Source organism: Podarcis erhardii, assembly GCF_964252035.2.
Source record: "Podarcis erhardii genome assembly, chromosome: 9".
Taxonomy (NCBI): Eukaryota; Metazoa; Chordata; class Lepidosauria; order Squamata; family Lacertidae; genus Podarcis; species Podarcis erhardii.
The window spans coordinates 52,334,309-52,360,622 of NC_138512.1; the positions used below are offsets into that span (position 1 = coordinate 52,334,309).

At 43.0% G+C, this 26,314-nt stretch overlaps 1 protein-coding gene and 1 long non-coding RNA gene across 5 annotated transcripts; one reads left to right on the plus strand and one right to left on the minus strand.

Annotated features, from left to right (window-relative positions):
• Positions 1–3,393: 3,393 nt before the first annotated feature.
• On the minus strand, positions 3,394–26,298 carry LOC309350397. Of its 4 annotated transcripts, none has more exons than XR_014160319.1 (6): positions 25,972–26,298; positions 8,737–8,817; positions 7,906–7,932; positions 6,938–6,967; positions 5,208–5,338; positions 3,394–3,635 (listed from the first exon to the last, which is right to left on the minus strand). It is a non-coding gene; the product is annotated as an uncharacterized lncRNA (long non-coding RNA). The 4 variants fall into 4 exon arrangements; XR_014160320.1 differs by lacking the exon at positions 25,972–26,298 and adding an exon at positions 22,053–23,127; XR_014160321.1 differs by lacking the exon at positions 25,972–26,298 and adding an exon at positions 21,565–21,584.
• On the plus strand, positions 21,699–25,851 carry FABP2 (fatty acid binding protein 2). Its single transcript, XM_081877430.1, has 4 exons — positions 21,699–21,861; positions 24,235–24,407; positions 24,556–24,663; positions 25,560–25,851. The coding sequence occupies exons 1-4, from the start codon at positions 21,795–21,797 to the stop codon at positions 25,608–25,610; spliced, it is 399 nt and encodes a 132-aa protein (XP_081733556.1). The 5' UTR covers positions 21,699–21,794; the 3' UTR covers positions 25,611–25,851.
• Positions 26,299–26,314: the final 16 nt, after the last annotated feature.

The window sequence follows — 26,314 nt, forward strand, 5'->3', positions numbered from 1 at the left end:
CCTGCACCGTGTGCTTGGCTCCTATCAAGAAGTGTCGCCACGCTTTGAAAGCTGCATGAATGGCCAACAACTCCCTGTCCCATATGGTGTAGTTGCGCTCCGTCTTGCTGAGCTTCCGGGAGTAGAATGCACCCGGTCTCCAGTTGCCTTGCGAATCCTCTTGCAAGAGGACGGCCCCAACTGCTCTGTCTGATGCATCTGTCTCTACCCGCATGGGCCTGCCAGGATTCACGTGCAGCAGCTGCTCCTCGGAGGCGAAAAGGCTTTTAAGCTTCCGAAAGGATCGCTCTGCTTGTTCGGTCCAGACGAACTTCTTCTTCTTGGAACTGAGGGTGTCAGTGATTGCCGCCGTCGCGTTTGCAAAACCTTTAATAAACTTGCGATAAAAATTGGCAAAGCCGATGAACCTCTGGACCTCCTTCCGATTTCGAGGGCTCTTCCAGTCCAACAGCGCTTGGACTTTAGTCTTGTCCATGGCCAGTCCCTCATCGGACAGCTTGTAGCCAAGGAAATCTACGTCTCTCACATCAAACTGGCACTTCTCCAACTTGGCGTACAGCCTGTGTTCCTTCAGCCTCTGCAGAACTTCCTTCACGTCCTTATCGTGATCCTCTGGCGATTCCGAGAAAATCAGGATATCGTCGAGAAAACAGACACACTTCTTGTAGAGGAGACCTGCCAGGACGTGATGCATGAATGCTTGGAAAACATGGCTGCCATTTTGTAGACCGAAGGGCATAACTCTGTATTCGTACGTGCCCAAAGGAGTGAACATGGCCGTCTTCCACTCGTCGCCCTTCCTGATGCGGATGAGGTTGTAAGCTCCACGTAAATCCAGCTTGGTAAAAATCTTCCCCCTCCTGACTGTAGCCAAAAGGTCGTCAATTTTGGGCATGGGGAAGGCCTTGGGCTTAGTTAGTCTGTTTATGAACCGGTAGTCCACAATGAGCCTCTTCTGGGGCGTGTCTTTCTTTTTCACAAAGAAAACAGGACTGCCTCCCGCTGCTTTAGATTCCTGGATGAATCCGCGCTTGAGGTTGTGTTCTATGAACTCCCGAAGCTCTTGCAGCTCGTCTTCCGACATGGAGTACAGCTTGGCAGTTGGCAACTGCGCGCCTGGCACTAAGTCAATCGCGCAGTCGTAAGGTCTGTGAGGCGGCAATTTGTCAGCTTCCTTTTCGCAGAAAACCTCCAAGAACTCCGCGTACTTGTGAGGAACCGCTTGCACCATACTCAGATGCAGCTGCTGTTCGGCTTCTCCTCCTTGATCGGTTTGGATGCAATTCTGGGCGCAATACGATGAACAAAAGGTGATCTGCCTCTGGTACCAAGCAACCGCGGGACTGTGCCTGTCCAGCCAACTCATGCCCAACACGATGGGCGTGTCCGATAAGTGGGTGACATTGAAACTAATAAGCTCTCGATGGTCTCCAATTTGCATCATCATGGGAGGGGTTTGCTGCACCACTTGCCCCCCCAGCAACTTCCTGCCGTCTACCGTGACCACGTTCAGAGGCGTCGTTGCAGGCAGGAGCGCTATGTTATGCTGCTTGACGAACTGTAATCCCACGAAATCGGCGTTGCTTCCCGAATCGATGGTTGTTGGAACCTCGAGAAGTCGCCCATCAGGCAGCTGGAGTGTTGCTGTGAGTAAAACTGCTGGTTTGGGAGGTAAAGGGTCCATGCGCTGCAAGGATGCTGGGGACTTCTCTACAGATCCGCCTGGCTGAGCCCCAGTAGCTCTGCTTCCAGCCAGGCACTGCAGTTTCCCTGAAGCTGCTCCTCTGATTGCACCTCTGCTGTCACAGTTGCTAGTGCTGCAGTGTGCTTCTGGAGCCTCTGGGGGCACTCTTTCGCCATATGGTGTGCACTGTCGCAGATGTAACACTTCCTGGTCCCTCTAGGAGGCTTCGCTTTGGCTGCAGCAGGGATGGGGCTCTGGGATGGCTTTTGAGCCCTAGCACCACCAATCTCCATTGGCTCTTCGCCTTCCTTCCCCATTGGTGAGGGGTGCGCACGGCTGAAATCCCTGTGCACAAAAGGGAGAGCTTTTGCTTGCGCGCGCGCTTGGGGCCCCCCCTCCTCGTGCCACGGACGTCCCTCATGTCGAATTCCTATAGCCAAAGCCCGTTGCACCACGTCTTCCAGGGTCTGGGGTCTGTCCCCCCTTGCGATCTCATCCTTGACGGAGGGGCTCAATCCCTCCCAAAAAAGATCCCTGACCGGTAGACTGTCCTTCGGCCAATCTAAGGCGGTGAGCAATGCAAAAAATTTAGAATGATATTGGCGTACAGTGACTCTCCCCTGCCTCAGCCCGTGCATCTGCCGGCGCGCAATGTCCTTATCCACAGAGGATTGAAAACAAGCATCCATTGCCTTGATAAACGCATCTGCATTGCGACGGGCTGGTCCATCTTCGCGCCACAGATTGCGTAGCCAAGCCCTGGCCTCCCCATGCAGGTGCGAAACAATAAATCCCACTCTCTCCTCCTCATCTCTAAAATCATGACGGAGTAAATGCAGTGCATACACGACATCTGCCCTGAAGTTGGGATAGTCTTGCAAGTTGCCATTAAAATGCGAAACTAGGGCACCCCCCCTCCTTCCAAGCGCAATGCCCTCCGCTCTGGAGCCCGGGGTCCCCGCCTTGTCCGCATTTTCCCACCTTGCTTGCAAATCCTGGCACGCTTTCTCCAAGTCAGCATTCTTCTTCTGCGAAGCAATGACTGCCGTTGTGAGAGTGGTAATCTGATCCCGGAGTGCAGCCAGCTGTTCCTCAGCACTCATGGCTGCCCCGTTCGTGAGCTTCGCAAAAAAAAATTTTTGCTTTCAGAGAGAGGGGGACTTTCTGTCACAGCCACCCAGGTGGGTCCCAGCTCACGAGAGACCTTACTCCGTTGTAGTTTACTTACAGGAAAAGTTTATTGAAGATAATTGCTTCTTTCACAGTTCAGCATTGTGGCTGTACGTCTGTCACGTTAGACCGCCGAAGTCCCCCTCTGACTCCTCCCCTCCTCCACACCAACTTAATAGCCTGGCTCTAGACCACCTCTTCCTCTCCTTTCTTTTCCGCAGGGTCTTTCTGCCCCCCTGGGTTCTCTCTTTCCGGGATTCGCCTGAGGCTGAATCCTCTGCCGTCTCCTCACTTCTCCCAGAAACCCTGACATCTTCTTTCGGAGCAACTTAAGTTGCGTTTTCCATGAAGTTCCATGCACATAACCAAACTTGCACATCTTTCTCTTGAAATTGAAGCACCTTGCATTTTCTCTGTTCCTAATTGCCTATATAGTGGCGAAAAAGCTCCCCTTTCATGATAACTGGGCGGCTTTAAGATTTGTTTAAAAATATCCTACATCCTGCAGTAACAAAAACATCTTTGCTCCCTAGGAAAGCTGATGAGAAAAAAGGATTTTATTATAAGGCTTATTTAGCAATACATTCTGATTCAAGTGATAAGGGCATATCCTCCATGAGCTAAATCACATAGCTAAATCACTTCATAGAACAGTCCAAATATGCATTTAATGTCTTGTGCCAAAAGACAGCGTCATGCATTGTTTTCTTTTTAATGATCAAATGTAGACTCCCAAAGATTGATCAGTGGTGATTCTGAAGCTGTCTTCTTGCCAATCAATCTAGATAATTATGAAAAAGCATATATTTAGGAAGATAACAATGTTCAGTGAGCGGTAAATATCAGGCATGTCTAGACCACAAATTTGTATCAGTTTCATGCCATTTTAAAGGCTTGTATCCAAAGAATCTCAAGAAACATACCTCAAGAGATGCTACCACCATGAGGTATTATCCTACACACCAACAGAGAACTAAGTTTGCTAAGGCTGTGAACACACTATATCTTTAAAGCCTATCTAAAGCACACAACTTGCACACATTCAGCTTTATGAATGTGGTGTGGCAAAAAATAAATAAACCTAAAATGGAAAGTGATCAGGGTTGTGGGAAAAATGACTTGGGAAATCTCACCTGCCATGGAGCCCAATGTGTTTTGACTATACACAATTTTGGCTTTAGGTGCAAACCCCCATGTGAGCTGTGGGCTTAATGTATAGCAAAAGCTTTTGGAGGGAGAGGCTCCCGTGGAGCAGTTCAGTGAGGATGAAATATGCTCAGTGGGTATGAAATGCTGGCTGGCTGCTGGAGGGAGGATTGGAAAACCAAATGCCAGGACTGAAAGAGAAGGAATGGAATAGAATATACTGGAAGAATGCACGGCATGCTGGCTGGATCCATGAATGCGAGCACTCCATATTACGTCATTTTATTGCAGGACCAACCTGTATGTATACATTATCGAGCATATTATTGTATATAGTGGTACCTCCGGTTGTGAACTTAATCCATTCCAGAGGTCCGTTCATAACCAGAAACCGCTCGTAACATGAGGCGCGCTTTCGCTAATGGCACCTCCTGCTGCTGCCACGCCACCGGAGTGTGATTTCTGCTCACATCCTGGGGCAAAGGTCACAACAAGGAGACCTACTTTGGGGTTAGCGGAGCACATAACCCAAAGGATACGTAAGGGGGTACGTAACACGAGGTACAACTGTACAGCGCTATTTTTCTGTTTAAAACAAAGGTGCTGGAACTCACCAAGAATGTTTCCTTTGTTCTCTTATAATAGCAATGGCGCCCACCTGAGAGGTTCCGGCAAGTTCTGGCTGAAAAAAGCCCTGATTGTACAGAGGCCAGGCTTGATTTGCCTGTTGCAATTACAGTAATACCTCCGCGAACGTCCGCCTCGTCTAGCGTCCATTCCAGTGAACGTCCATGGCAAACCTGGAAGTACCAGAAAGGGTTACTTCCGGGTTTCCACTCACACATGTGCAGAAGTGCTAAATCATGCATCGCTCATGCACAGAAGTGCAAACCGCTCTGCGCGCATGTGCAGACGCAATGCTTTGCCCTGTGTTCTTTTCAGCTAGCGGTCAGGGCTCCGGATTGGATCCTGGTCACAAAACAAGGTACGACTGTAGTCAGGTTCTTGGTTCACTCAGCAAAGTGTAAACGCTACCTGAACTGGGTCATTAAATGGGCTCCATTTAATTAATTAGTATACACCAATGGGCAGTTCATCTAGTTTAGGTGTGAAGAACCTTTCTCCAGGCACCAGCCATTTCCAACAATCCATGGGTCCAAAATGCAAATCATCTGACTACAAAGAAATAGATCTCAGTCCAGCTCACCATTTCCTCTATTCTTCATCGTCTGCATTATTCTGCTCCTTCTTCTTCTTCTTCTTCTGACCTTTCTTCTTCTTATTCTCGTCTCTCTTCTGCTCTTTGCTCTGCTGACTTTGGTCTTCGTTCAATATTTTCTGAAAATGCAGTGTTAATGTGTGTTTATACACACCCACAAACCACTTTCAAGATCTTCAGATCATTCTGACGCTGTCCCTCAAGTTCAGCAACATGTTATTCTAGTTTATGTTTATTGCTTTGAGAGGTATATAGCCAAAAGACAGTTTTAGCACAGGGATTCCATGATCTTTTATAAGCTCTGTGCTAAATATCCACATACCATTTTTTAAAGCATTGGAGGGAACTATTTGTGCTGGCAAAGATTGCTTTGAAGACGGTGAGTACTGAATTTTCTCAATAGAGAAATAGATATTGCAGGGTCCAACAAGGCGGCTTGCATTTACTTTTTGAGCACGACAAGGTGGTGAAGGGTCTTCCTTAACTCCCAAAACATTGAGGGTAAAGCCTACACTCTCTCAGATTACCCTGAATGCTTTGGATATTAAGAAAGATTCTATGCCCACTCCACCCAGCCAGCTCATTTCTCCTGTTTTCTCCTGCTCCAGAGTAAGACCCGAACCAATGGATTCAAGTTACAAGAAAAGAGATTCCCATGCAACATCAGGAATAACTTTATGATAGTAAGAACTGTAAGATAGTGGAACGGACTCCCTTGGAAGGTGATGGCCTCCCTTTCCTTGGAGGTTTGTAAGCAGAGGTTGGGTGGTCATATGTCATGGGTGCTTTAGATGACATTCCTGCATGGCAGGGGACTAGATGGCCATCAGGGTTCCTCCAGAGTCTATGCTTGTATGATAGGGTTGCCATACGGTCAGAATTTCCTGGACATAGCAGGAAAATGGCAGTTGGAAACAGCATCCGAGTGGAAATCGCTGAAATGTCTGGGAAAATGCGAACATATGGCAAGCCATGTTGGAGGTCTAGATTTTGGCGAATTTCCTTAACAATAGCTCAAAAAGTCAATTTTAAGATTTTGCACAACCACTTTGGGCAAAACTAAAAAAAAAAAAAAGCTAAAAGCTCAACAAGTTTTGTGTCTGAATTTTTTACTTTTGGGCAACCCTATATTCTATGATAAATAGAATTGCCCTGTTCTCCCTCCCCTGGGTCCATGAATTAGCTTTCTTTTATTTACTGGGAAAGCTCATTTGCTCCTCACGATTGTATGGGAGAATATACAGTGCTACCTCGGGTTAAGTACTTAATTCGTTCCGGAGGTCCGTTCTTAACCTGAAACTGTTCTTAACCTGAACCACCAATTTAGCTAATGGGGCCTCCTGCTGCTGCCATGCCGCCGGAGCACGATTTCTGTTCTCATCCTGAAGCAAAGTTCTTAACCCGAAATACTATTTCTGGGTTAGCGGAGTCTGTAACCTGAAGCGTATGTAACCCGAGGTACCGCTGTAAAGGCAAAACGTAGGAAAGTGATGGTCAGACATATAAGAGTATTGTTGCTTCCTGGACAATATGACAAGTGAATAAGGGCAAGGATCAGAATGACTCTTTCCTTAGAGTGCAGAAAGAATGTATTTGCTGTGGCCACCGGAATTCATGACAATCTCTTCCCTTTCGCATGCCCACTCACATTGAATCTACACTTTGGGCTTTTCATGAGATGCATTTGGGTACCTTAATATCTTTAGACAGAAACTCACATTTTTGTCTTTATCGTCTTGCCCAGTTTTCTGTAAAGCAAAGCAAAGGGTTACTTCTAAACATCAGCATTTCAAAGAAAAACAGAGAGCAGTGCAGCACAGCAGGTCAAGGGTGGAATTCAACACCATGCTCTTCCAATCACTCTGCATCTGCAAGCATTTCTTTCAACTTGCCAAGTGGAATAACCCCCCTTTTCTCTGTCTGCACACTGTTCTAGGAGATATCCCACGCCCCCAAAGCCAATTTCAGGGGATGTGTGGGGCACAGGAGAGAAGCCTTGTTGTACAAGTGGGAGTCCTTGTGCAAGGGTGAATCTAACTCAAAGTGCATAGTGTTGTAAACAAAATCTGCCCTTTCCCCCTTATGGGGTATCCAAGAGCCCGTATAGAGTCCTTACGTGGGTTACCTATCGGTAGGAGAAAATAAGAGGCCAACCAGAGAATATTGAGAAGCAAAGCAGCTAGTAAGCCTGATCTTTATTGATCTGTTGCAACAGGGTGCTCTCCTCACATGCAGGAGGACAGAGGAGGACCTAGAACAAAGGTGTGCCTGCCCTTATATAGACATTTTAAATTCCCTGCCCTGGAGTTCAAGACCACCCCTCCATACATCATACATTTATGAACATTTATTTTATATCTAAGACCTTAAAATTCTTATTACAATAGCAGAAGGATACTTTACAGCGCTGAATTCTGAACCATTTTAAGATACCTTGCCCTGTCTAGGTGGAGGCAAAACAACATTCCCACCCACCCAATTTTATGGAATTGGTATAAGGAGAGGAAAATCACATTAAAATAAAATCTAGGAGGATGCCAGAAATCTCAATGGAGCTGGGTTTGTCATTTAGATCCCCCCAGGGTTCTGCAAAATCCAATATTTCGTTAAGGAAAATCAGTTCTGTACTGAAAGACAATGGCATGGAATAAATAACTGAAAGCAGGGGAGGGCTAATGAGACTTACCACTCCAATATTGAAATTTATACCTGCCTGGAAGAAAAGAGACAGGGGTTAATGTATATATGTTTCTTTGGCTGGCCTACATTTCATGAGACAAAAAGGATCTTCCAAACTGGATTATTTGATGTATGATTCTTTGTATGACAGCAGCTGTTACATTTCTTTCACTCCATTCTGCTCCTTCTCTGCATCACCCCCTAGGATGATGTTTACAATCCCTAGGAACTGTTTATAATAAGCGCATGTTGATGCTGGGTAGCCATATTAAGCTGCCTTATTACCATTGCTCTGTAGCTCAGTGTCAGTGCTGCCAACTCCGAATGGGAGCTTCTTTTTAGGACCTTAGGTAGGGATGGCCAAATCTGTCAGTAAGTCTGTTTCTCATTTTTTCTAATCAAATAAGTTTTTCTAATCTAATCAGTATGAGATTTTTTATTTTTTTAAAAAAAGAATCCTAATGGAAATCTATCAGCATTTGAGTGCACCTTTTTCTAATAGATATACTTTAATGCAATATTTTTGCAATCAATTTTTCCTAATATAATGCATAGGGGTTTTTGTTTAAAAAATGAATACTCTTTTTTGATACACTTTCCCTTAAAGTTCACTTTTTTTTGTTTGGAGAACATTGTTGCAAAATTTAAAAATGTGTTTTGGTTCTTTTATTACTTTGGGAAATCCCCCCCCCCCATCTTAAGCATTGAACATTTTACAGGCCTGCTTCTAGATTTCCTTTTAATTGGGACTACCAACGATTGTAATCTTCTTCTTCATCATCATCATCATCATCATCATCATCTATACATACATCACATTCCCCAAAACGTAACTCACCATAAGTAGAAGTCTCAAGCAAATGGACCCTTGGACTGGCTGAAATCCTGGAATTTCACATCCTTTATTCACTTCTACAATCTATAGTTAAAACCGTAGTCAAAATGATTCAGAATAATGTAACAAATATTTCAGATTTCCCATTCATCCCCATTTACTAGAAATTTAGCATTATGGCACAACTTGCTACATCTTCCCAGGGAGGGAGGTATTCTTTTATGCCAATCATTCTTTTATGCCAAAGTATTCTCTTTGCAGTTGTCCAAGCTGACATGGCTTTATTCCAAGTAGAACAGCCACACATTGTTAAAAAGGAGGAAATGCACCAGCCAAAAAAGAGGACAAAGGGGGACACAGATTTTCATAAAATTTGCGCAACCTCATTTATATGTGTAAATCCGAATTTAGTAATACTTGCTGTAATTTAAATAGAAACGTGAGGTTTCCAGGACCTAGCTGTTGATGGCAACTTAAAGACCACTTCTCTCCCTTATTAGGGTTCTTTAACTTTAAACTAGGTTTCAGCTGTCCTCTGGTAGCCCTTCAAACAGGGAATGGTCCTCTGTAAAGTAGGGCACATGGCTGCCCTAATTCCAAGATGGCCTGTGGGTAAGCTGATTACTCTGGTGTCACCTGGCTGAAATAAATTTGAGTCAGGATGAAAATTAAACCTGAATGCTTTTGGGGTGGGATGAGGGGAAGGAGACAGACCCATTTATATCCCACGACAATTGTGGTCAGCAATGGTGAGTATCACATTGCAGAAATGAATTGGCACCCATTTGCTGCCTGGAAACATCAGTTGTCATTTATTCTAACTTCAAAGGTGGCACTCAGCTGAGTTAAACTCAGAAATGAATGGGCCTAACTTGGCTGTGTTCATTAATTCCAATGGGTCTACTCTGAGTAAAAGTTGAATACAATCCCTATGTTCGGAGTTCGTTTTTCCTGGCACATTGACTGTGATCTAAGATTTCAGAAGCTGCTGTTCTCACCATATTTTAAACTTTATAGTAACAATTTCATGGGGCCAGCCCCCACCTTATAACTGCTGCTTATTTTTTAAAAGGCTGAAGCAAAATAAAGACAGGGCCTTCCATATATTACAGCAGAAATAATTACGTTTTAAAAATATGTCTTGATGCACTTCTATCAAAACTGAAACAAATAATAACTACTATAAATGTAAGTTGTGGATCTTACTGCACTCGATTTCTCATTATAATGGCAGAATACAGTTTAGCCTATTCAGCCTTAACAAGATGGACACATCTGTGACCCTATAATGCATGTAAATGCATACTTTGATTAACAGGCTAGCAAAATTGTATCTGGATATCTACTTCCACTTTCGTTGTTTTTTCTTGGTCTTCCTAGATGTTTTTTTAAAAAAAGAAAAGTAAAAAAGAAAAAAGTTATTATTTTGCTTCCACAGTGGAATTTTAAGTACAAGAAGAACATGAAAAGTTCATGGAAAACCACAGGCCATATTCTTATAACAGAAATCAAGTTCAGGAAAATGTCTCCCATTTGTGGACAAACTATGCCAGAACACACCTAGATCATTCACACACACCTAGAACTGTCCTAGATAACCCTTTGAAACAGGGTTGGAAGTTCCGGAACAACCCATAACAATAATCCTGTAAGTTCCCATCTAAAGTCACCCATCAGCCTAACCTTTTTTGTTACTGGAACAGCCTTGGACACCCCCAGTGCCAGAAAACAGACGAAAAGCACACCAGCCAGGAATGGCAGCCTCATTGCGTCCAGATCTAGCCTCTTCACAGCAGGTTTTGTGTTATCAAGAATGCACCGTTAGGTTACCCAGTTCTGATTTCTGTTTGTCTTTATATCCTATACAGAGCCACACAGCCTGGAAAGGCAGCCCAATGGATCCTTCTCTTATGATAGCCCTCCCCTTTCCCTGTCCTATATGACTGTCTTGCCCCCCACCCACCTCAGTTCCTCGTGGCTTTCAAAGTTCTCCGTCTTTCATTCTTCTCCTTATCTCTCCTGGCATTCACGATGCCTTAAGCAATACCATTTAGGAAAAGGACTCTTGCATACATGGCTGTCTAAAAGTCTGTCAAAGGTTTCTGAACTCAGTTGCGTAAGAGGCAAGAAGTCCTGAGGTGGGCCTCAAGTGTATTAAAATGGCTGATCAAGAGTGGCGGTTGGGGACTTGAATGAAAGATCTTCCATGAGCACCGATGTTCTTCCATGAACTTCGACAAGGCCCCTGGCAACTCCTAGGCACGTTCCATATTACCCATGGCACCATGGATTGTAGATAGATACAAATAAGCATGTGTTGATGACAGGAATGCCATATTAACTTCATGGACCTCGTCCACCCACTGTTCCACATTCAGCACATGTCTTCTCCTCAGAAAGAGCCATGGCATATCCCCCATCAGAGCTGCTTCATAGCCTCACATGTGGGTCACAGCCTTCCTACAGGAACCGGGGCATTCTTCTGAAACCAAGGTTTTCACACAGCTAATGCAGAATGCTGCAGCTAATAATGCTTCTTTAAAATCTGAGTAACGAGAGCATTTCACAAGGGAGGGAAACACAGAGCCACATGGGCAAGGATAGTCACTACAATAGCCAGGTCTCAAGCAGCAACGCTATGAGTTGTCCTCATTGCTCAAATCCATATGAGAAACAGCAGATGTGTATTTGATTCCCAATCCTCCGTAATGCAGATTCTACCATCTGCATTTCCTGATGGCAACAATAATTTTGAAAGTCTTCTAGCATGCCTGCTTCACCAAGAATGCTAATAAGTTGTTAGAATATTAAATGAAACTTCTTTATTTGCCGTTGTTTTTTGAGGAAACTTTGAAATGTAACCTATTACCCCCATTAAAAAAGGATAGTTTAGATTAGCCTTTGCCAACCTGGTATCCTCCAGATGTTCTGGACTAAAACTCCCATGGCTGGAGGACATCAGGTTGGCAAAAGCTGGTTTAGATGGCAGGTTGTTTGGAGCAGCAATTTTAAAAACAAACAGTTCTTTTAGTCTACTACAGTAAAATATTTTGTTACCCTATCTAGTTAACAGCTGTTGGTGGGATGATTGGTAAGGCCACAACAACTTCTTATAAACTCTCATTTCTTTTCATTTCACCATTACCAACAGATATAGAGTGGTAGGAAACAAAAAGAGAATAATGATGTTTTAGAAGGACTTGCATGAATTTACTTGACAGGGTGGATATTAAATTGAATTGTACATACTAGAATGGGAAATTCTGGACTTATGGAAACACTAGTATTCAGAAGATCTTGGGCAAATACACTTGGCAGTTAATAACAGAAGTATTTTGGGTGTCATCCTAGGCACACTCACTTGGGGAAAAGTTCAATTGAAATTAGTGGGATTTACTTTTGAGTAGATGCACACAGTACCAGGTTGCCAAGTGGATCTTCTGTATGGTCAGAAAGACAAGCAAACAGTGGAAAAAGAGCTTTGCTAGATTTTATAAGGTAATTTTTTAAGAGCCTCGTGAATAAGACAGGAGTTTATGATATGAGAAAGAATGTTCTGAATGCTGTCATAAATGTGTATTCAAGACCTAAATTTATTGCTCAGTTAGACATCGGCTTGGATTCTGAGATAAGTTAACAAGGAAGTTGGTGGAAGGAGACTTTCCCATCCCTTACTCCCCAAGCAAGTACATGAAGGGCCACGGGGCTCCTCTTTAATAATTTGGGGTGGCGTGTGAGAGGCTGTTGGGAAGGAAGGAATCATTCCAAAATTGGAGACGCCTCCAATCTCCCCTGCCCCCAGTGTGGACTTAAAAATTTCTTCCAGTTTATTTTTCCATGCATTCTTTTAAAAATCTTGACCTTTTTAATGGGTTGTTAGGTCCTGCAATATTTATGGATAAAAATGTCACTTTAGTATTTTGGGGGGGTTAATATATAAACATGAAACCATTCTATCCCAAAATTAGCATTTTTAGATCTTGTGTCTGTTTCCCATGTATTTTATGCCGTAAGTCACTTGGGCACACCTTTCATATGTGCGAAGAATAAATAGAATATATAAGAATAAAACCAAAAGAACCATCAGAAAAGAACAAACGGTGAAGAAAGCAGGAGATATCCTATCTAGAAATGGTACAATTTAATCTGATGGATTTTATAAATATATCAAATTCCTCTTCTTGGAAATCTTCTTGTACCCATGTCTTCTACCTTCAACATACCTGCTTCAACCTCATCAGAATGCCAACAATTCCATACATTTCTTAGATTCAGTAGATCTTTTGGTCGGTGTTTTGCTTTTAAGCTTAATAGTAACTTAAAAGGGAAACAGCATGTATATTCTTCCAGATTCTATATTGCCAGCTTTTGAAATTAATCGAATACTGCACTTTTTCAGCCCCTAATATTGAAATTTAGATCATATTAATGAGCTCTCCAACAAAATATGGCAGTCGAGAGTGCTCTTCTTCTTTGTTCCGAGTCCCCTTTTTCAAACATAAATTCTTGCCCTATGCCACCATACTTTTGTTTTTAAACTGTTTACAGTTTTATGTTCAGGCTGCAACTGCTGTTCCAAACCATTTCTCATTTCCACAAAAGCCCCACAGGAAGCTGGGATCCGGCATTGACTGTAAGTATGTGGAAATGGCTACGTCAGAAAGATGCAGACCTGAACATCTGTGATATAAAAAGTTATGGGGTTTTAGCAGGAAACTATGAGACATGCACTGATTGCAGTCAGAGCAATATTACCGGTCCATAACATTTAAAGGTTTACGTCGGGAGCACAAATGTTCATGAATGCCCAATAAAATGGACATCTGGAAAGTCCCTCAATCAACATCCCATGGCCATTGAGCACGCTCAGTCCATGTTGAACAAAAAATGACAGATTCATCAATCCTTATCCCAGGATTAACACATTACAGTTGAGTAACCTGAATGCTTATCATAGCATCAGTCACTGAAGCCAGGCTGTCTCTGATTTTGCTTTGCTATTTGCAGGGGAGTAAATACCTATTTATTTTTGTTCCACCAGTTCTGTTTGTGCTATTCTTTTTCCTCTGATGTATTTATTTATTTATTGTAATTGCTAATTATAGTTTTAAATTGTTAAATTGTTATTGTTTTTAAATCGTGTCTTCATTGTTACTGTGAAACACTTTGAGAAGCATCATGGCCGAAATGTGGCACACCAGTATTGTAAATAAAAACGTATAGATAAGTAAATGTTCATAGCTTTCTTCATAAGGCTACAGGGTCTAACTCTCTCAATAATGCTGCCCATATGCAAGCTTTGCACTAGATGAAATGAACTGTGTAAACTACTCTCTCTGGACAAATACATTTTATACTGTGGACCAGAAGAGGGTGTTAGAGTTATAACTACCAGAAAAAGAGAGGCATTGTTATTTAATATAGTGAGGGAGCTGGCAAGTAGATATCTAAAAAACCAAGTGATTGTTTTCTTCCACATATAAAGTGGCATTAAAGAATTGTAACCCAATGATTCTTCATACATGGACTGACAGAACCTCCAATAATAAATGTTCTCCTAATTGTGGAATTCGATGCCTAATTCCTTGTGATTAAGTTCCACTGAACTCAGTAATTTTCTGAGTAAATAATAAATAATAAAAAGTGCTGTAAAACGTGAACAGTAATTTTCACTATCATTGTCTAAGGTCTCTGTTGTTGGATTTACTGCACCAACTATTAAAAATGTTCTGCTTTAATCTGTGGAATTTCAAATTTTTGTGTTTTTCTTTTTATTTAAAAGGGCACAGGATGTGCCTGGGAAGAGAGGGGAAGGCAGGGGAAGGCAGGGGGCTAATGACAGTGGTTTTTGGTAGGTGGCAGGCGGTATGGGGGGGTGCAGAACAGGTAAGGGACACACAGCACAGGCAGTTGGTGACTGGTGTGCCGTGTGCCAGCCCCTCCTCCAGCCTGGGGAATTGTGGCTGTCCTATCAGCCAACCCTCAAATCTGTGGCTGCTGTTTTGAATGACAGGTCAGCTCGGAGTAAGACCTCCCTCATCCATGATCTGAATAGGAATGAGGAGACCAATCTGGTCTGTATCATTATCACTGAGACTTAGGTGGGTGAACAGGGTGGAGTTGGGACTCAGCTATACAGGTGCAAATACAATGTATTAAGTGTGTTTTAAGTGCATTCTACAAATGTGACACTAGATGACGATGGTGAGTGAATTCAATATATTTTTCAAAACACTTTTTAAAAAAACATTTTCACAGCGTTTTTTAATATGTGTCTAGATTTCACCTTGGTCTCATTCAGCTGTGCCCACCTGGGTACTTAGTGCAGCATCAGGGCAGGTTTGATACTCAGGGAGGAGGAGATGCTGTGGTCTATAGAAATTCTTTGTCTTCTCTCCAGTCTCCTTCTCTCTCTCTCTCTCTCTCTCTCTCTCTCTCTCTCTCTCTCGTGTGTGTGTGTGACATTGGGCATTTGGGTTGGATTAGGGACTCTGTTGGTTTACTGCTCAGTGCTCTCCCTGCCTGAGCTGACAGAGCTGGTCTCAGAGGCAGTGTTGGGGACTGCTAGGCTGCTTGCTGGTTTTGTGGGACTTTCATGCCAGTGAGACTGGCTATGGGGTGGTTCAGGATCTCATGGCTGCCATGATGATGGGGCTGTTCCAGCATGTCATTGCCCCAAAGAATGTGACAGGCCACATTCTGGACCTTCTTTCTCTCAACTAGGTGGGAAAAGAAGGATCTGAAAGTGGAGGGTATTGATATTAGCCCCTTTTCATGGTCATATCACTTCCTGTTAAAATTTAGGCCAGCAGCACCTTTCCCCCTCTGTAGCAGAGGAGGACCTATTAGGGCGGCCTGCCCTCAGAAGCTAATGGATCTTACTGGTTTCCTGGCGACACTAGGATTTTCCAGCTGAGATGAGTGGTACTCCTGTAGAAGCCCTGGCTGACCTGTGGAACATCTAAATGACTTGGGCCACATGAGTGCCTCTGAGCTCGCTCTCCTGCTTTGTGGTGTCTAATGGGCTCCCTGGTATTCTCCAGAGCTTAGGGCGAGGAAACTAATGACTTAAAACCAGGTACACATTCAAACTGAGCCTCTTCAGTTGAGTTTAGTCATGCCAGCCCAGGTCTCTTTTTCTGTAGCAACTGATAATGCTTTCAGACCTTGAAAGAGAACCTGACCTTTGGAATTCTGCTCAATTCTTGTGGGGCAACTTTATCCTATATGCTCTTGATTATCAGTGATGGGTTGATTAAATGTCTTTGTTAGTTAATGATTTCTTCCGATGGGGCTAAATTAACAGGCACCAGCTGGCACTGTAGGAAAACCTTTCATCAGGAAAAGATTCTTGGGCAATTGAGGTCACGCAACTACTTATCCCACCAAATTGCTCTGAATAGATGCCTTTAGATAGAATTCATTGACCTCAATGCAAAATATGCTCTGGGAGCTAAAATGTATGGTCAAGAGTACCACATGGAACATCTCTTATGGGGCTGAAACATTTCAGATTGCAGGTTGGGAGACACGGGTCTCAGTGGTCCCCCCTGTGCATGGGCACCCCACCCAGAAAAGAAAATATACCAGAGGAAAAGGTTGTAGGCTGATTTTCTAAAAGAGATGCTAGTTTTTTAAGTACAGCTTGTTTCTATGTGCAGAGCATGCAGACATGTGTTTTCTCACTTCCCCTCTTTGTGGTTGTTGTTGTTTAGTCCTCTTAGTCATGTTCAACTCTCCATGACCCCATGGACCAGAGCATGCCTTGGAAACTCTCACTTCCTTCTCAAAGCTTCTCCTTTCTTATGTCCATGGAGTTTTCCTGGCAAAATACTAGAGTGGCTTGCCAGTTCCTTCTCCAGGTGGATCACATTTAGTCTAACACGGGTGGTGCTGTGGGTTAAACCACAGAGCCTAGGACTTGCCTATCAGAAGGTCGGCAGTTTGAATCCCCACGATGGGGTGAGCTCCCGTTGCTCGGTCCCGGCTCCTGCCAACCTAGGAGTTCGAAAGCATGTCAAAGTGCAAGTAGATAAATAGGTACTGCTCCGGCGGGAAGGTAAACGGTGTTTCCGTGCGCTGCTCTGGTTTGCAAGAAGCGGCTTAGTCATGCTGGCCACATGACCCAGAAGCTGTATGCCGGCTCCCTCAGGCAATAAAGTGAGATGAGCGCCGCAACCCCAGAGTCAGTCACGACTGGATCTAATGGTCAAGGGTCCCTTTACCTTTACCTTTACCTTGGCTATGACCTGTCCGTCTTGGGTGGCCCTGCACAGCATAGCTGAGAGCTTCTTGGCCACGATAAGTTCAAGCCCCTTCACCACGACAAGGCAGTGATCCATGAAGGGGCTCTTTCTGGTAGACTCCAATAAAAGCTTTCCCATATGAAACTCCTGACTGCTTCAGCTCCAAGTGGCAGCATTCACAAGGTCCCCCATGCAGTTGTAAACCACTCACTCCCTACGCACCTTTCCAACCACAATGGCACTTTTCTGGTCCCCTGCTATTGCCAATTCTGCTGTGTGCGCGCTGTATACTCATGTTTAATTGAAGCCATGTTGATCAGAGGGAGGGAATGCAGGAAGGCGGAGGAAAGGCTGACAAACTCAAGGGGCAATGAAGCAGTTGGTCACGCACGGGCATCAGCTTATGCCTCTCCATTCTGGGCACCTTGGTGTGCATCTAGTTCATCCCTGTCTTTGATCTCCAGCAGCAGAAGCAAGGCATGGGCACTGAGGCACTGAGGGCCAACTCTAGTTGGCTGGAGTATGGTGCTGATAATGCCAAGGTAGCAGGTTCAATCCCTTGTATGGGATGGCTGCATATTCCTGCATTGCAGGGGGTTGGACTAGATGATCACCAAGGTCCCTTCCAACTCTACGATTCTATGATCACACACTTTGGATTTCTTTTTGGGGGGGCACCCACCTGATACTAAGACCCCCAGGCTGAGTAACTTGCAAATAACAAATCCTCTGTCTCTGCACAATCTCTTCTCCTGGGTTCTCATTTTGCCGCTTACAGAACTGAATGGAGGAGTTCCTATTGGGAGCCATTTGTGAAATTATCTTCTGATATATTGCATGGTTGAAAATCATTGCTGATAACAAAAATGTCACAGTTCAGGTGCCAAGACCTGTTTCTTAACTGCAGCAATGAAATCGATAGGATGTGCCAAGAGTATGACTGATCCTCATTTAGCTAGCTGGCTAAAACATAGGGAAGTGCTTATCTTATCTCTCAGAATATCGTTTGAGAATTGCAGCTGAAATGTACCTGACAAAGTCCAGCCTGGCATCCTGCCTACTAAATGGTTCCAGTCAACATTCATCCAATCAACTTCATATAGCAACTCCCTCCCCTGACTAGTAGAGTAATTTTGATCTCACAGATGGGATAGAAATATGAATGGGAATAGGGGGGCTCTTGGCTGCAAATAGACATTTATAGCTCCAACTTCCCCAGTGGTGCTGTATCCAAAATTTCAGCTGCAAATTATATACACACTATTCTTTTAAAGCACGTTCAAAGCACAGTTTTCTCCTCAAAACATTCTGGACACTGTAGTTTGTCAAGGGTTTTGGGAATTTGAACTCTGTGAGGGATAAACTACAGTGCCCAGTTTGCTTTGAGGAGGGGAAATATGCTTTGAATGTGGTTTAAGGGCACACTGTGTTGGCGCCCCACTTCTGGAATGCTGTCCCAAGGAAGGCACCATTATTACTTAGCTTTTCTACATTTCTTGCATTTCTTTTCCACCAGGCCTTTGTATTTTAGTAATCTACGGGCTCCTTCTCTCTTGAGGTAATGTAACCCTGAAGCTACAGACCTGCTCCTTCTGGGGGAGTGCAATCTCATCTAGAAGAGGCCATCTCTCTACTTCTTGGACCCAAGAACTTGGAACACAAAGCAGCTCTGCCTTATCAGCATTCTACTTCAATTTACTAGCCCATAACCAGTCCTTCACCATGTTCAAGCCCTGGTCTACCACCTGCACGGCAACTCCTGATTCATATGGAACAGACAGATAGAGCAGTGTTTCCCAACCTTGTGCCTCCAGCTGTTTTTGGACTACAATTCCCATCATCCCTTGCCACTGGTCTTGCTAGTCAGGGATGATGGGAGTTGTAGTTCAAAAACAGCTGGAGGCACAAGGTTGGAAACACTGAGATAGACCTTAGTATTATCTGCATATTGATGACATCTCATGTATATCTCCGAAGGACAGCTTCCAGCATTTTCAGATAGATGTGGGGGACACAGGGGGCAAGGTGGAACCCTGCATTATGTCACAAGACAACTCCCATAGTGCAATAGCTCTCACCGTAACTACTTTCCGGAAATGACCCTGCAAGTAGGAGCAGAACCACTTAGAAGGATGGCATGGTTAACAGTGTCAAAAGAAATCTATAAATCTAAGAAATCCAGAACAAACAGGGTTGTACTTCTCCTATCTAGCTCCCAGCAAATGTGGGTGACCAAGGTTGGTTTCTATTTCCCTCACTGAGGAGCAACTGCAGTAACAAGACATTGTTTTGCATTCCACAGTCAGAGTTACTGTTGGATTCCCACGGGAATGGGAGACTGGATGTGACGTTCACTGTTTTCCTGTTTTTCACTGTTCTCTCAGTGTTCTTTGTTTCCGAGAGGAGTTGCTTCTCTGCTTTCACAGAGGCAAGATGCATGTTTGTATTCTCTCAGCATAGAGTGTAAATAAAAATTAAGAATGTAGCACATACTGCTTATCCTTCTGCTGTGTGATGACGCTCTGCTTGGGCTCAAGATAAGACGAACCTGTATCAGCTTCAGATGGGCCGAAGCTGGTCAAAATCTCACAAGTTTCAGTGTCAGTTTTTTTCAAGTATCCCTGAAGCTGGGCCACCACTCTTCCCCCACAATCGCCTTGCCTCCAAAGTGGATAAATATTAAGATGAATGGGAAACGACAGTAAATATACAAATGAAGCTCTTTATGTGCTGTGCAGGTATTAGGTTCCACCTGCTGGGAACAAAAAGCAGAACAAGGACTAACTCCTCATTTCTGAAAATGTAACAAAATTGTTTAACCATTTAACCACCTGACAAAATGTTATGGAGAACTCAGAAGCTTGCCACACCAATTTTGTATATTTTGGTTGCTTTAATATTTTGGTATTGTCCTAAAACAAACTTTGGAATTCTACTCATATGTGATGCTTCTTCAAATATTTAATCCAAGGGCTTCTTCAAATATTTAATCCAAGCACCCAGCCTACAGACAAGTGGAGTGGGACTTTTTTTAATTAAAAAAAAATCATAATCATCAATGTTTGTTAAGTGTTTTAAATCAGTGGGCATTTAGAGAGTGCTGGAGAGGAGGAAAGAGTTAAGAAAGTATGTGTGGGACTTCAAACGTAGTCTAGAACTGACTGAAGCCAAAAGTAGGTTGCTGAAGAGCTATTATCATGCATGTTTGAATTGCTGGCAGCACACATTTCAAGTTCCTGATAGGTTCACAGAGATGTAAGAGTCGTTGTTCCTCAGAAAGTCAGTGTTGACTTTTTACTAGGCTTAGAGTGCTATACAGTGGTACCTCAGGTTAAGAACTTAATTCATTCTGGAGGTCCGTTCTTAACCATAGGCGCCGACTCCATGGGGCTTGAGGGGGCCCGAGCCCCCTCAAAAATTCGTTTGGGGGGGCTCCGCCCCCCCAATAATCTCCGGCGCCCCTCCAGCAGAGCGCCATCGCCGCCCCTCCCCCAGCCCAAAATGCACAGGGAGGGGCGGGCTGCATGCCTCCTGCCCTCCCTCCCGAGCAAAAGCTCCACCCAATTTCCTTTGGAGCTGATTAATAGGCGCAGCACGCTCTCCCCTATTCGCTCACGAGGAGGCGGCGCCACTTTATTTGCATATTCATGAGCTTATTTATTATTCATGAGCTTTCCCGGGCCCCCCCAATATTTTTTATAAGTCCGCGTCCCTGTTCTTAACCTGAAACTGTTCTTAACCTGAGGTACCACGTTAGCTAATGGGGCCTCCCGCTGCCGCTGCGCTGCCAGAGCATGATTTCTGTTCTCATCCTGAAGCAAAGTTCTTAACCTGGGGTACTATTTCTGGGTTAGTGGAGTCTGTAACCTGAAGCGTCTGTAACCCGAGGTACCACTGTACTTGCTACTCATGTGTAAGCTTTACTGAGTTTAGTGGGGCTGTATATAAAGTTGAGAGTACAGGATTCTCACCCCTGTTTAAAATACTACGCCACCGATTTAGAAAATACACATGCTAAGATGTTGCTCTCAAACCAGTCCTGTGTTGAGCAGGCATGTCAATGCTTTTATTTTATTTTTTATTTTTTATTTTTTGGCACTATGGAGACACAGACATCTTCAGCAGGAGAGGTAACTTAGTACAGTCTGATCTTGTTTGCCTTGGCTGACCTGACAAATTCAAACCAATTAGTTGCCCTCAGAATTTGAATTGGCAAAGCACCTAAGGCAAAACGGACAACAATGGTCAGGGTCCAGATTGAATGCTCTGCACTTGTCTTTCCCGCCCTTATTATACAGAGTGGAACAGCTTCCAAACACCACCTGGGGTTGGTTGCAACAAGGCAGTATGAAGAAGCTTTGTGCTCTCTCTCCTTGGATCAATATTTAATTTCTCTCAGCAGTAAGACACCGCGAAGAGGATTGATAAAAGTTTGCTAGTTCGAATAAGGACTTTCAATTAAACTAAACCCCCACCCTGATTCCTTTTCTCTCTGTGTTTTCTCTCTCTCTTTAAATCAACAGTCACAGTTTAATATGTTATTCAAAGCTGTACCTCAAAGAACTGTGGACTTGGGAACACTTACTCACTTCAGCTGGGTTTTCACAGGCACTCTTTGCAACAGGGTAAATAATCAGTTTTAGAAGCTAAATCTTATAGGGCCATGTGACTAAATTGCACTTTAGTCAGCCACACCAGTGTGTGAATTGCTTTCAAGATAAGTGAAGGCATAAATCCCCCCCAGGGAACTAAGGAATACCTCAGGTTGAGCAGAAATCACCTCTGTGTTAAGCTCCCCTCTTACAGCAGATAAACATGGCATTTGATGGCACCTGGAAGGTGGAGAAGAGTGAAAACTATGAGAAGTTCATGGAGGCGATGGGTAAGATCTGGATCCCCTTTGCCTCCTATGACAATGTTTGTTATCACTGCTATTTGAAAGCTTGGTAGAGATACTGCCCTTCTTTTCATGGTCTCCTTGGCCACTGATGTTCTGCTGCATTGTCTGCTACCTACTAAATTTCAGCTCTTCTATCCTTTAGAGGGAGCTTCCTGAAAAAGGAAAAAAAAAACCTTGCCAGTAAATGAATCTTGCACAACCATTAGGGTTGCCTCTCCTCCTCCTCCTCCTATTCGTCCAACACGGGAGATGTAGTGATGTTGAAATGTTTTGCTAGGTTTTTTCCCCGCCAGCAGAGGGAAAAAATATATTTAGCACTGCTGGCACGTTGCAACAAAGAATTCACTGGTCTTTATTTTTATCCTGCGCTTTTCCTGAAGCAGCTCAGCGTGGTGTGCGTAATTTATGCCCTTGCCACCACTGTTTTATCTTCACAAGCACCCCTGTGAGGTGGGATGGCTGATAAAGCATGTTTGAAACATTCTTTCCTTCAGAGAATTCTGGGCAATGTAGTTTACCCCTCAGTCACAATTCCCAGTATCCCTTAACAAACCACAGTGCCTATATATATGTGTATATATACACTGGTGGGGAAGAATGTGCTTCCTGTGTGCTTTAAAGATATAGTATGTATGCAGCCAGTCACCCTCTGAGCTTCACGGCTAAGGAGATTTTTCAACTCAGGTTTTCAAGCTCTTGGTTTCACACACACACACAAGCTCTTATCTTAGAAAGTTTACCTTTCCTCTTAATCGTGCTTGCAAAACTCAAGGCAATGATTTCCTGCTCTCATACTTTTCTAAGACTTAACATCTCCTTGAGCACTCAATGGAATATGCCATATGCCCGCTATACAGCATTTGCAGCCCTCAAGCTACTGTTGGGAGTCCAATTTTAAGAAAATTAAATTTATATACCGCCCCATATCCACAGATCTCAGGGCAGTTCACAGGATTAAATCTCATCAACACCAGCCCTCTTCAGCCCATACATTCACCATATAGGCCAGCCACGTATATGCAGCTTTCTTCAGTTGACTCTCACTCACTCCCAAAAAAACTTTCCTGCCCAATATTTGGTGCTTCCAAGTAAGGGCTTAATACTGCAAATGCATCATTGAGACATTCCAAATGGGTGGTTGATAGGAAAGAAATTCGATTCAGTTCACATTTGAAGGCAAACTTACCTAATCTGCACTTTCTAAACACTGCATTTTAATCTGCAAACCACCTTGAGATCTTACGATGAAGTGCAGTATCTAAATCTAAATCTAAATCTAAATCTAAATCTAAATAATAATAATAATAATAATAATAATAATAATAATAAACAATACCCCCATTAAAAAAGAAGTCACATTTTTCTTAATTTTGCAATGCAATCCTCTAGTCAAGTAATGTGTGTGCAAAAGTGCACACGCTAGGGTAAAATGTGCATATAAAAATGAATTTGTTAGTGAAAATAGCAAAGAAAAATGCTTTATAGTAGGGAAAGTTGCTTTGCAAACATGACCAATATTTGCATACCAAAATGTATCTATTAGGAGAAAACGGTGAATTTTTGTGAAGGTAGCTTTTAATAGTTGCAAACTGATGTAAAAATGTGAAGAACTGAAGACTGGAAAAATGAGAAACAACAAATTATTTGGGACAGGTTTATTTTTAATTAAAAAATTTACTGCATTTTCCAGGGAAAGGGAAAATCCAGATTAAATGAGAACAAATGCAGGCTTTGATACTGACTATATCAGGTACACACTGCAAAAAAACTTGCATGCATGAGGAATGTACATTCCACAACGAACATCTGGAAGCAGCCCTACATAGCTGTTTCACGTTGAGCAGGATCAACTTATGCCGCCCCCAAGATGTTTTGCAATGATATCTTCCTTCCCCCTGGCTCAGAAGAATATAGAGAGCTACATAAATCAATTGCTGAATGGATTTACACTAATAAAGGCTCTTTTCAAAGAGAGCAGAACAGAAGGACAGAAAGTTATCTATGAACTCAGGGTTATTGAGGTAACAAATATTAAAGAGAAATGTCAAGAACCCAGCATTAGTTTATCCAGTGTGCTTTCCAAGCCTTTGTCTATGGCATATTGCAGATCACATATGGTTCACACACTGCCTTAAAACCATGGCAGGCCAAGAGCATGGGGATATGCAGAAAGGATATCTAGAATGGGTGTGTTAGCAGTGAACACCATGGAAAACTATTTCAGAGTTCAAAAAGAAGAGTCTTGGGTACAACTTGCTCAGTGCTAGCCTTCTATTAGTCAATTTGCTTACTTTTTTTCTTTTTTAAAGAACATTCCTACTGGGTGTTTTACTTGATACCCTCTTCCCTTCCCAGGTATTAATTTAGTAAAGAGAAAACTAGGGGCCCATGACAACCTGAAGATCATTATTCAACAAGACGGAAACAAATTCACCATCAAAGAATCCAGCAATTTCCGCACAATAGAGCTAGTATTCAACCTGAAAGAGAATTTTGACTACAGCTTGGCTGACGGAACTGAACTCCATGTAAGACACCTGTTCTCCTCTGATGGTTTTGTTCCTGTGGGGCGAGCCTGCAGAGAGCAGTACACAACTGATTTGGTTTGGGATGGTTTCTAGGAACGTTTAAGCTGAACTGTATTTTAAAATGTCCATGTCTTTCTTTATGTTGTAGGGCAACTGGGACCTGAAAGGCAGCCAACTTGTAGGCACATTCAACCGGAAAGATAACGGGAAGGAACTTAAGGCACTGAGAGAAATCGAAGGAGATGAAATGATTCAGGTACGTTCAGCAGGAAAAGCTAATGGATCTTCTTAAGTTTCACTTTCCTTTGCCAACAACAACAAAAATCATTTAGGTTCTTGACGAGGAACAAAGGAGTTGTTCTTAAATTCTGACCCTAAGCCAATTTCCTTGAAAGCACAATTTACTTTCTGTTTAAAGGAAACAGGAAGGAGATACCTATTTTTCCTTGGTGAATTGAAAGGGTTAGGATTACTACCTGTGGGAGACATTTCTTCTTGGCCGTAAAAGTTCAGAACTTGGGTTACCTCAACCTGTTAAAAAAAAAAGGTATTATAACAAGTGGGAGCTGCCACAGTGCTCCTGTTCAGGGTGTCAGCCAGCGACTCACTCGATCAGACTTCTGCATGTCATCCCCAAATTCTTATTTTTCTGTATCTTCACAATAAGCTTACTTATTGGGATGATTCTGGTAATTCTGGAAACCTTTGAGTTTCCCCAAACCTGCTGATACTGCCCTCTTGTGTTTCCGGTGCCATTTTGGCTAACCAACTTTTACTTTCTAAAATAATGCATAAATGGAAGCACAACCATCCTTTGAAATTCTCACTTCTCCAAATTTTGTAGGGCCTTTCTCTAGACAAGTAATGTCTATGAAATAACAGCTACTAGCATAAAATGTATATATTTCTGAAACTGTCATACAAAATCGCATTACTAGCCAGTTGAGGGAGAGGGGAGTCCACCCATTTGCTGTCTTCCAGAGATTCACTTCCTTTGTTCCCCTTAATGTCCCTATAAATATGCATTGGGTGTGCTTTAAATATAGGGTGTGGATCTGCTCAGTAACTGACAGCATTTTTCTCTCCTCTCCTTCCTCTTCACTACAATAAGTAACATTCTGATTCTCTCTCTCTTTTTTTGTACTATTTCAGACTTACATCTATGAAGGAGTTACAGCAAAGAGAATCTTCAAGAGAGGTTGAACAACAGCCCAGGATTGAAATCTGAAATAAAACTGTACTTTATTTATGGCAACTGTAATTTCCCCACCGAGCACAAGAATAATGGAGTTCTGATATGCTTGCCAACATACTATAACTGAAATGTATGTTTATCTATAATACCCATGTCTGTTTAGATAAATCAGTCTTAGCAATACCATTTATCTACCTTTTATAAATAGTGATGATGGTGTTGGTGGAAATAAACATTACTTCTACACTGCTTTTTGGAAGCCGCATTTGTCTTTCATTATTGCACGTGAATGTTGTTCTTTTTTAAAACACACACAATTAGATCACTCCATTTACATAATGCAAACAATATGAGGGCATAACCCAGCACTTACGTCCGTTTACCAGATCTGTCCACCCCATTCCCTTGATGAACAGATTTACAAGTGATATTAATATTACCAGTTTAAAAGCCGTTTAAAAGATTTTAAAATTATTAGTAAAAGAGGTGAAAACATCAGCACCTATGCGTCTGGATAGGCTTGCCTAAGCAAAAAAATGTTTTAAGCAGGCACCGAAAAGAGGACAGCAAAGGCAGCCGCTACACTAAAGTATCAATTTCTTACAACCGCAGAGCAAATAATATTGCAGATTCAGTACATGGATTTTCCCTTTGACACTTCTGCCTCTGAAGGAAAGAATGGGGGGGAAAAAGTCTATTGAAGCACGATAAT

Coding starts and splice junctions, on each gene's coding strand:
- FABP2 (XM_081877430.1), top strand. CDS start 21,795: ATGGCATTTGATGGCACCTGGAAGGTGGAGAAGAGTGAAAACTATGAG. Junction 21,862..24,234: donor GAAGTTCATGGAGGCGATGG/GTAAGATCTGGA, acceptor TTCCCTTCCCAG/GTATTAATTTAGTAAAGAGA. Junction 24,408..24,555: donor CTGACGGAACTGAACTCCAT/GTAAGACACCTG, acceptor TTTATGTTGTAG/GGCAACTGGGACCTGAAAGG.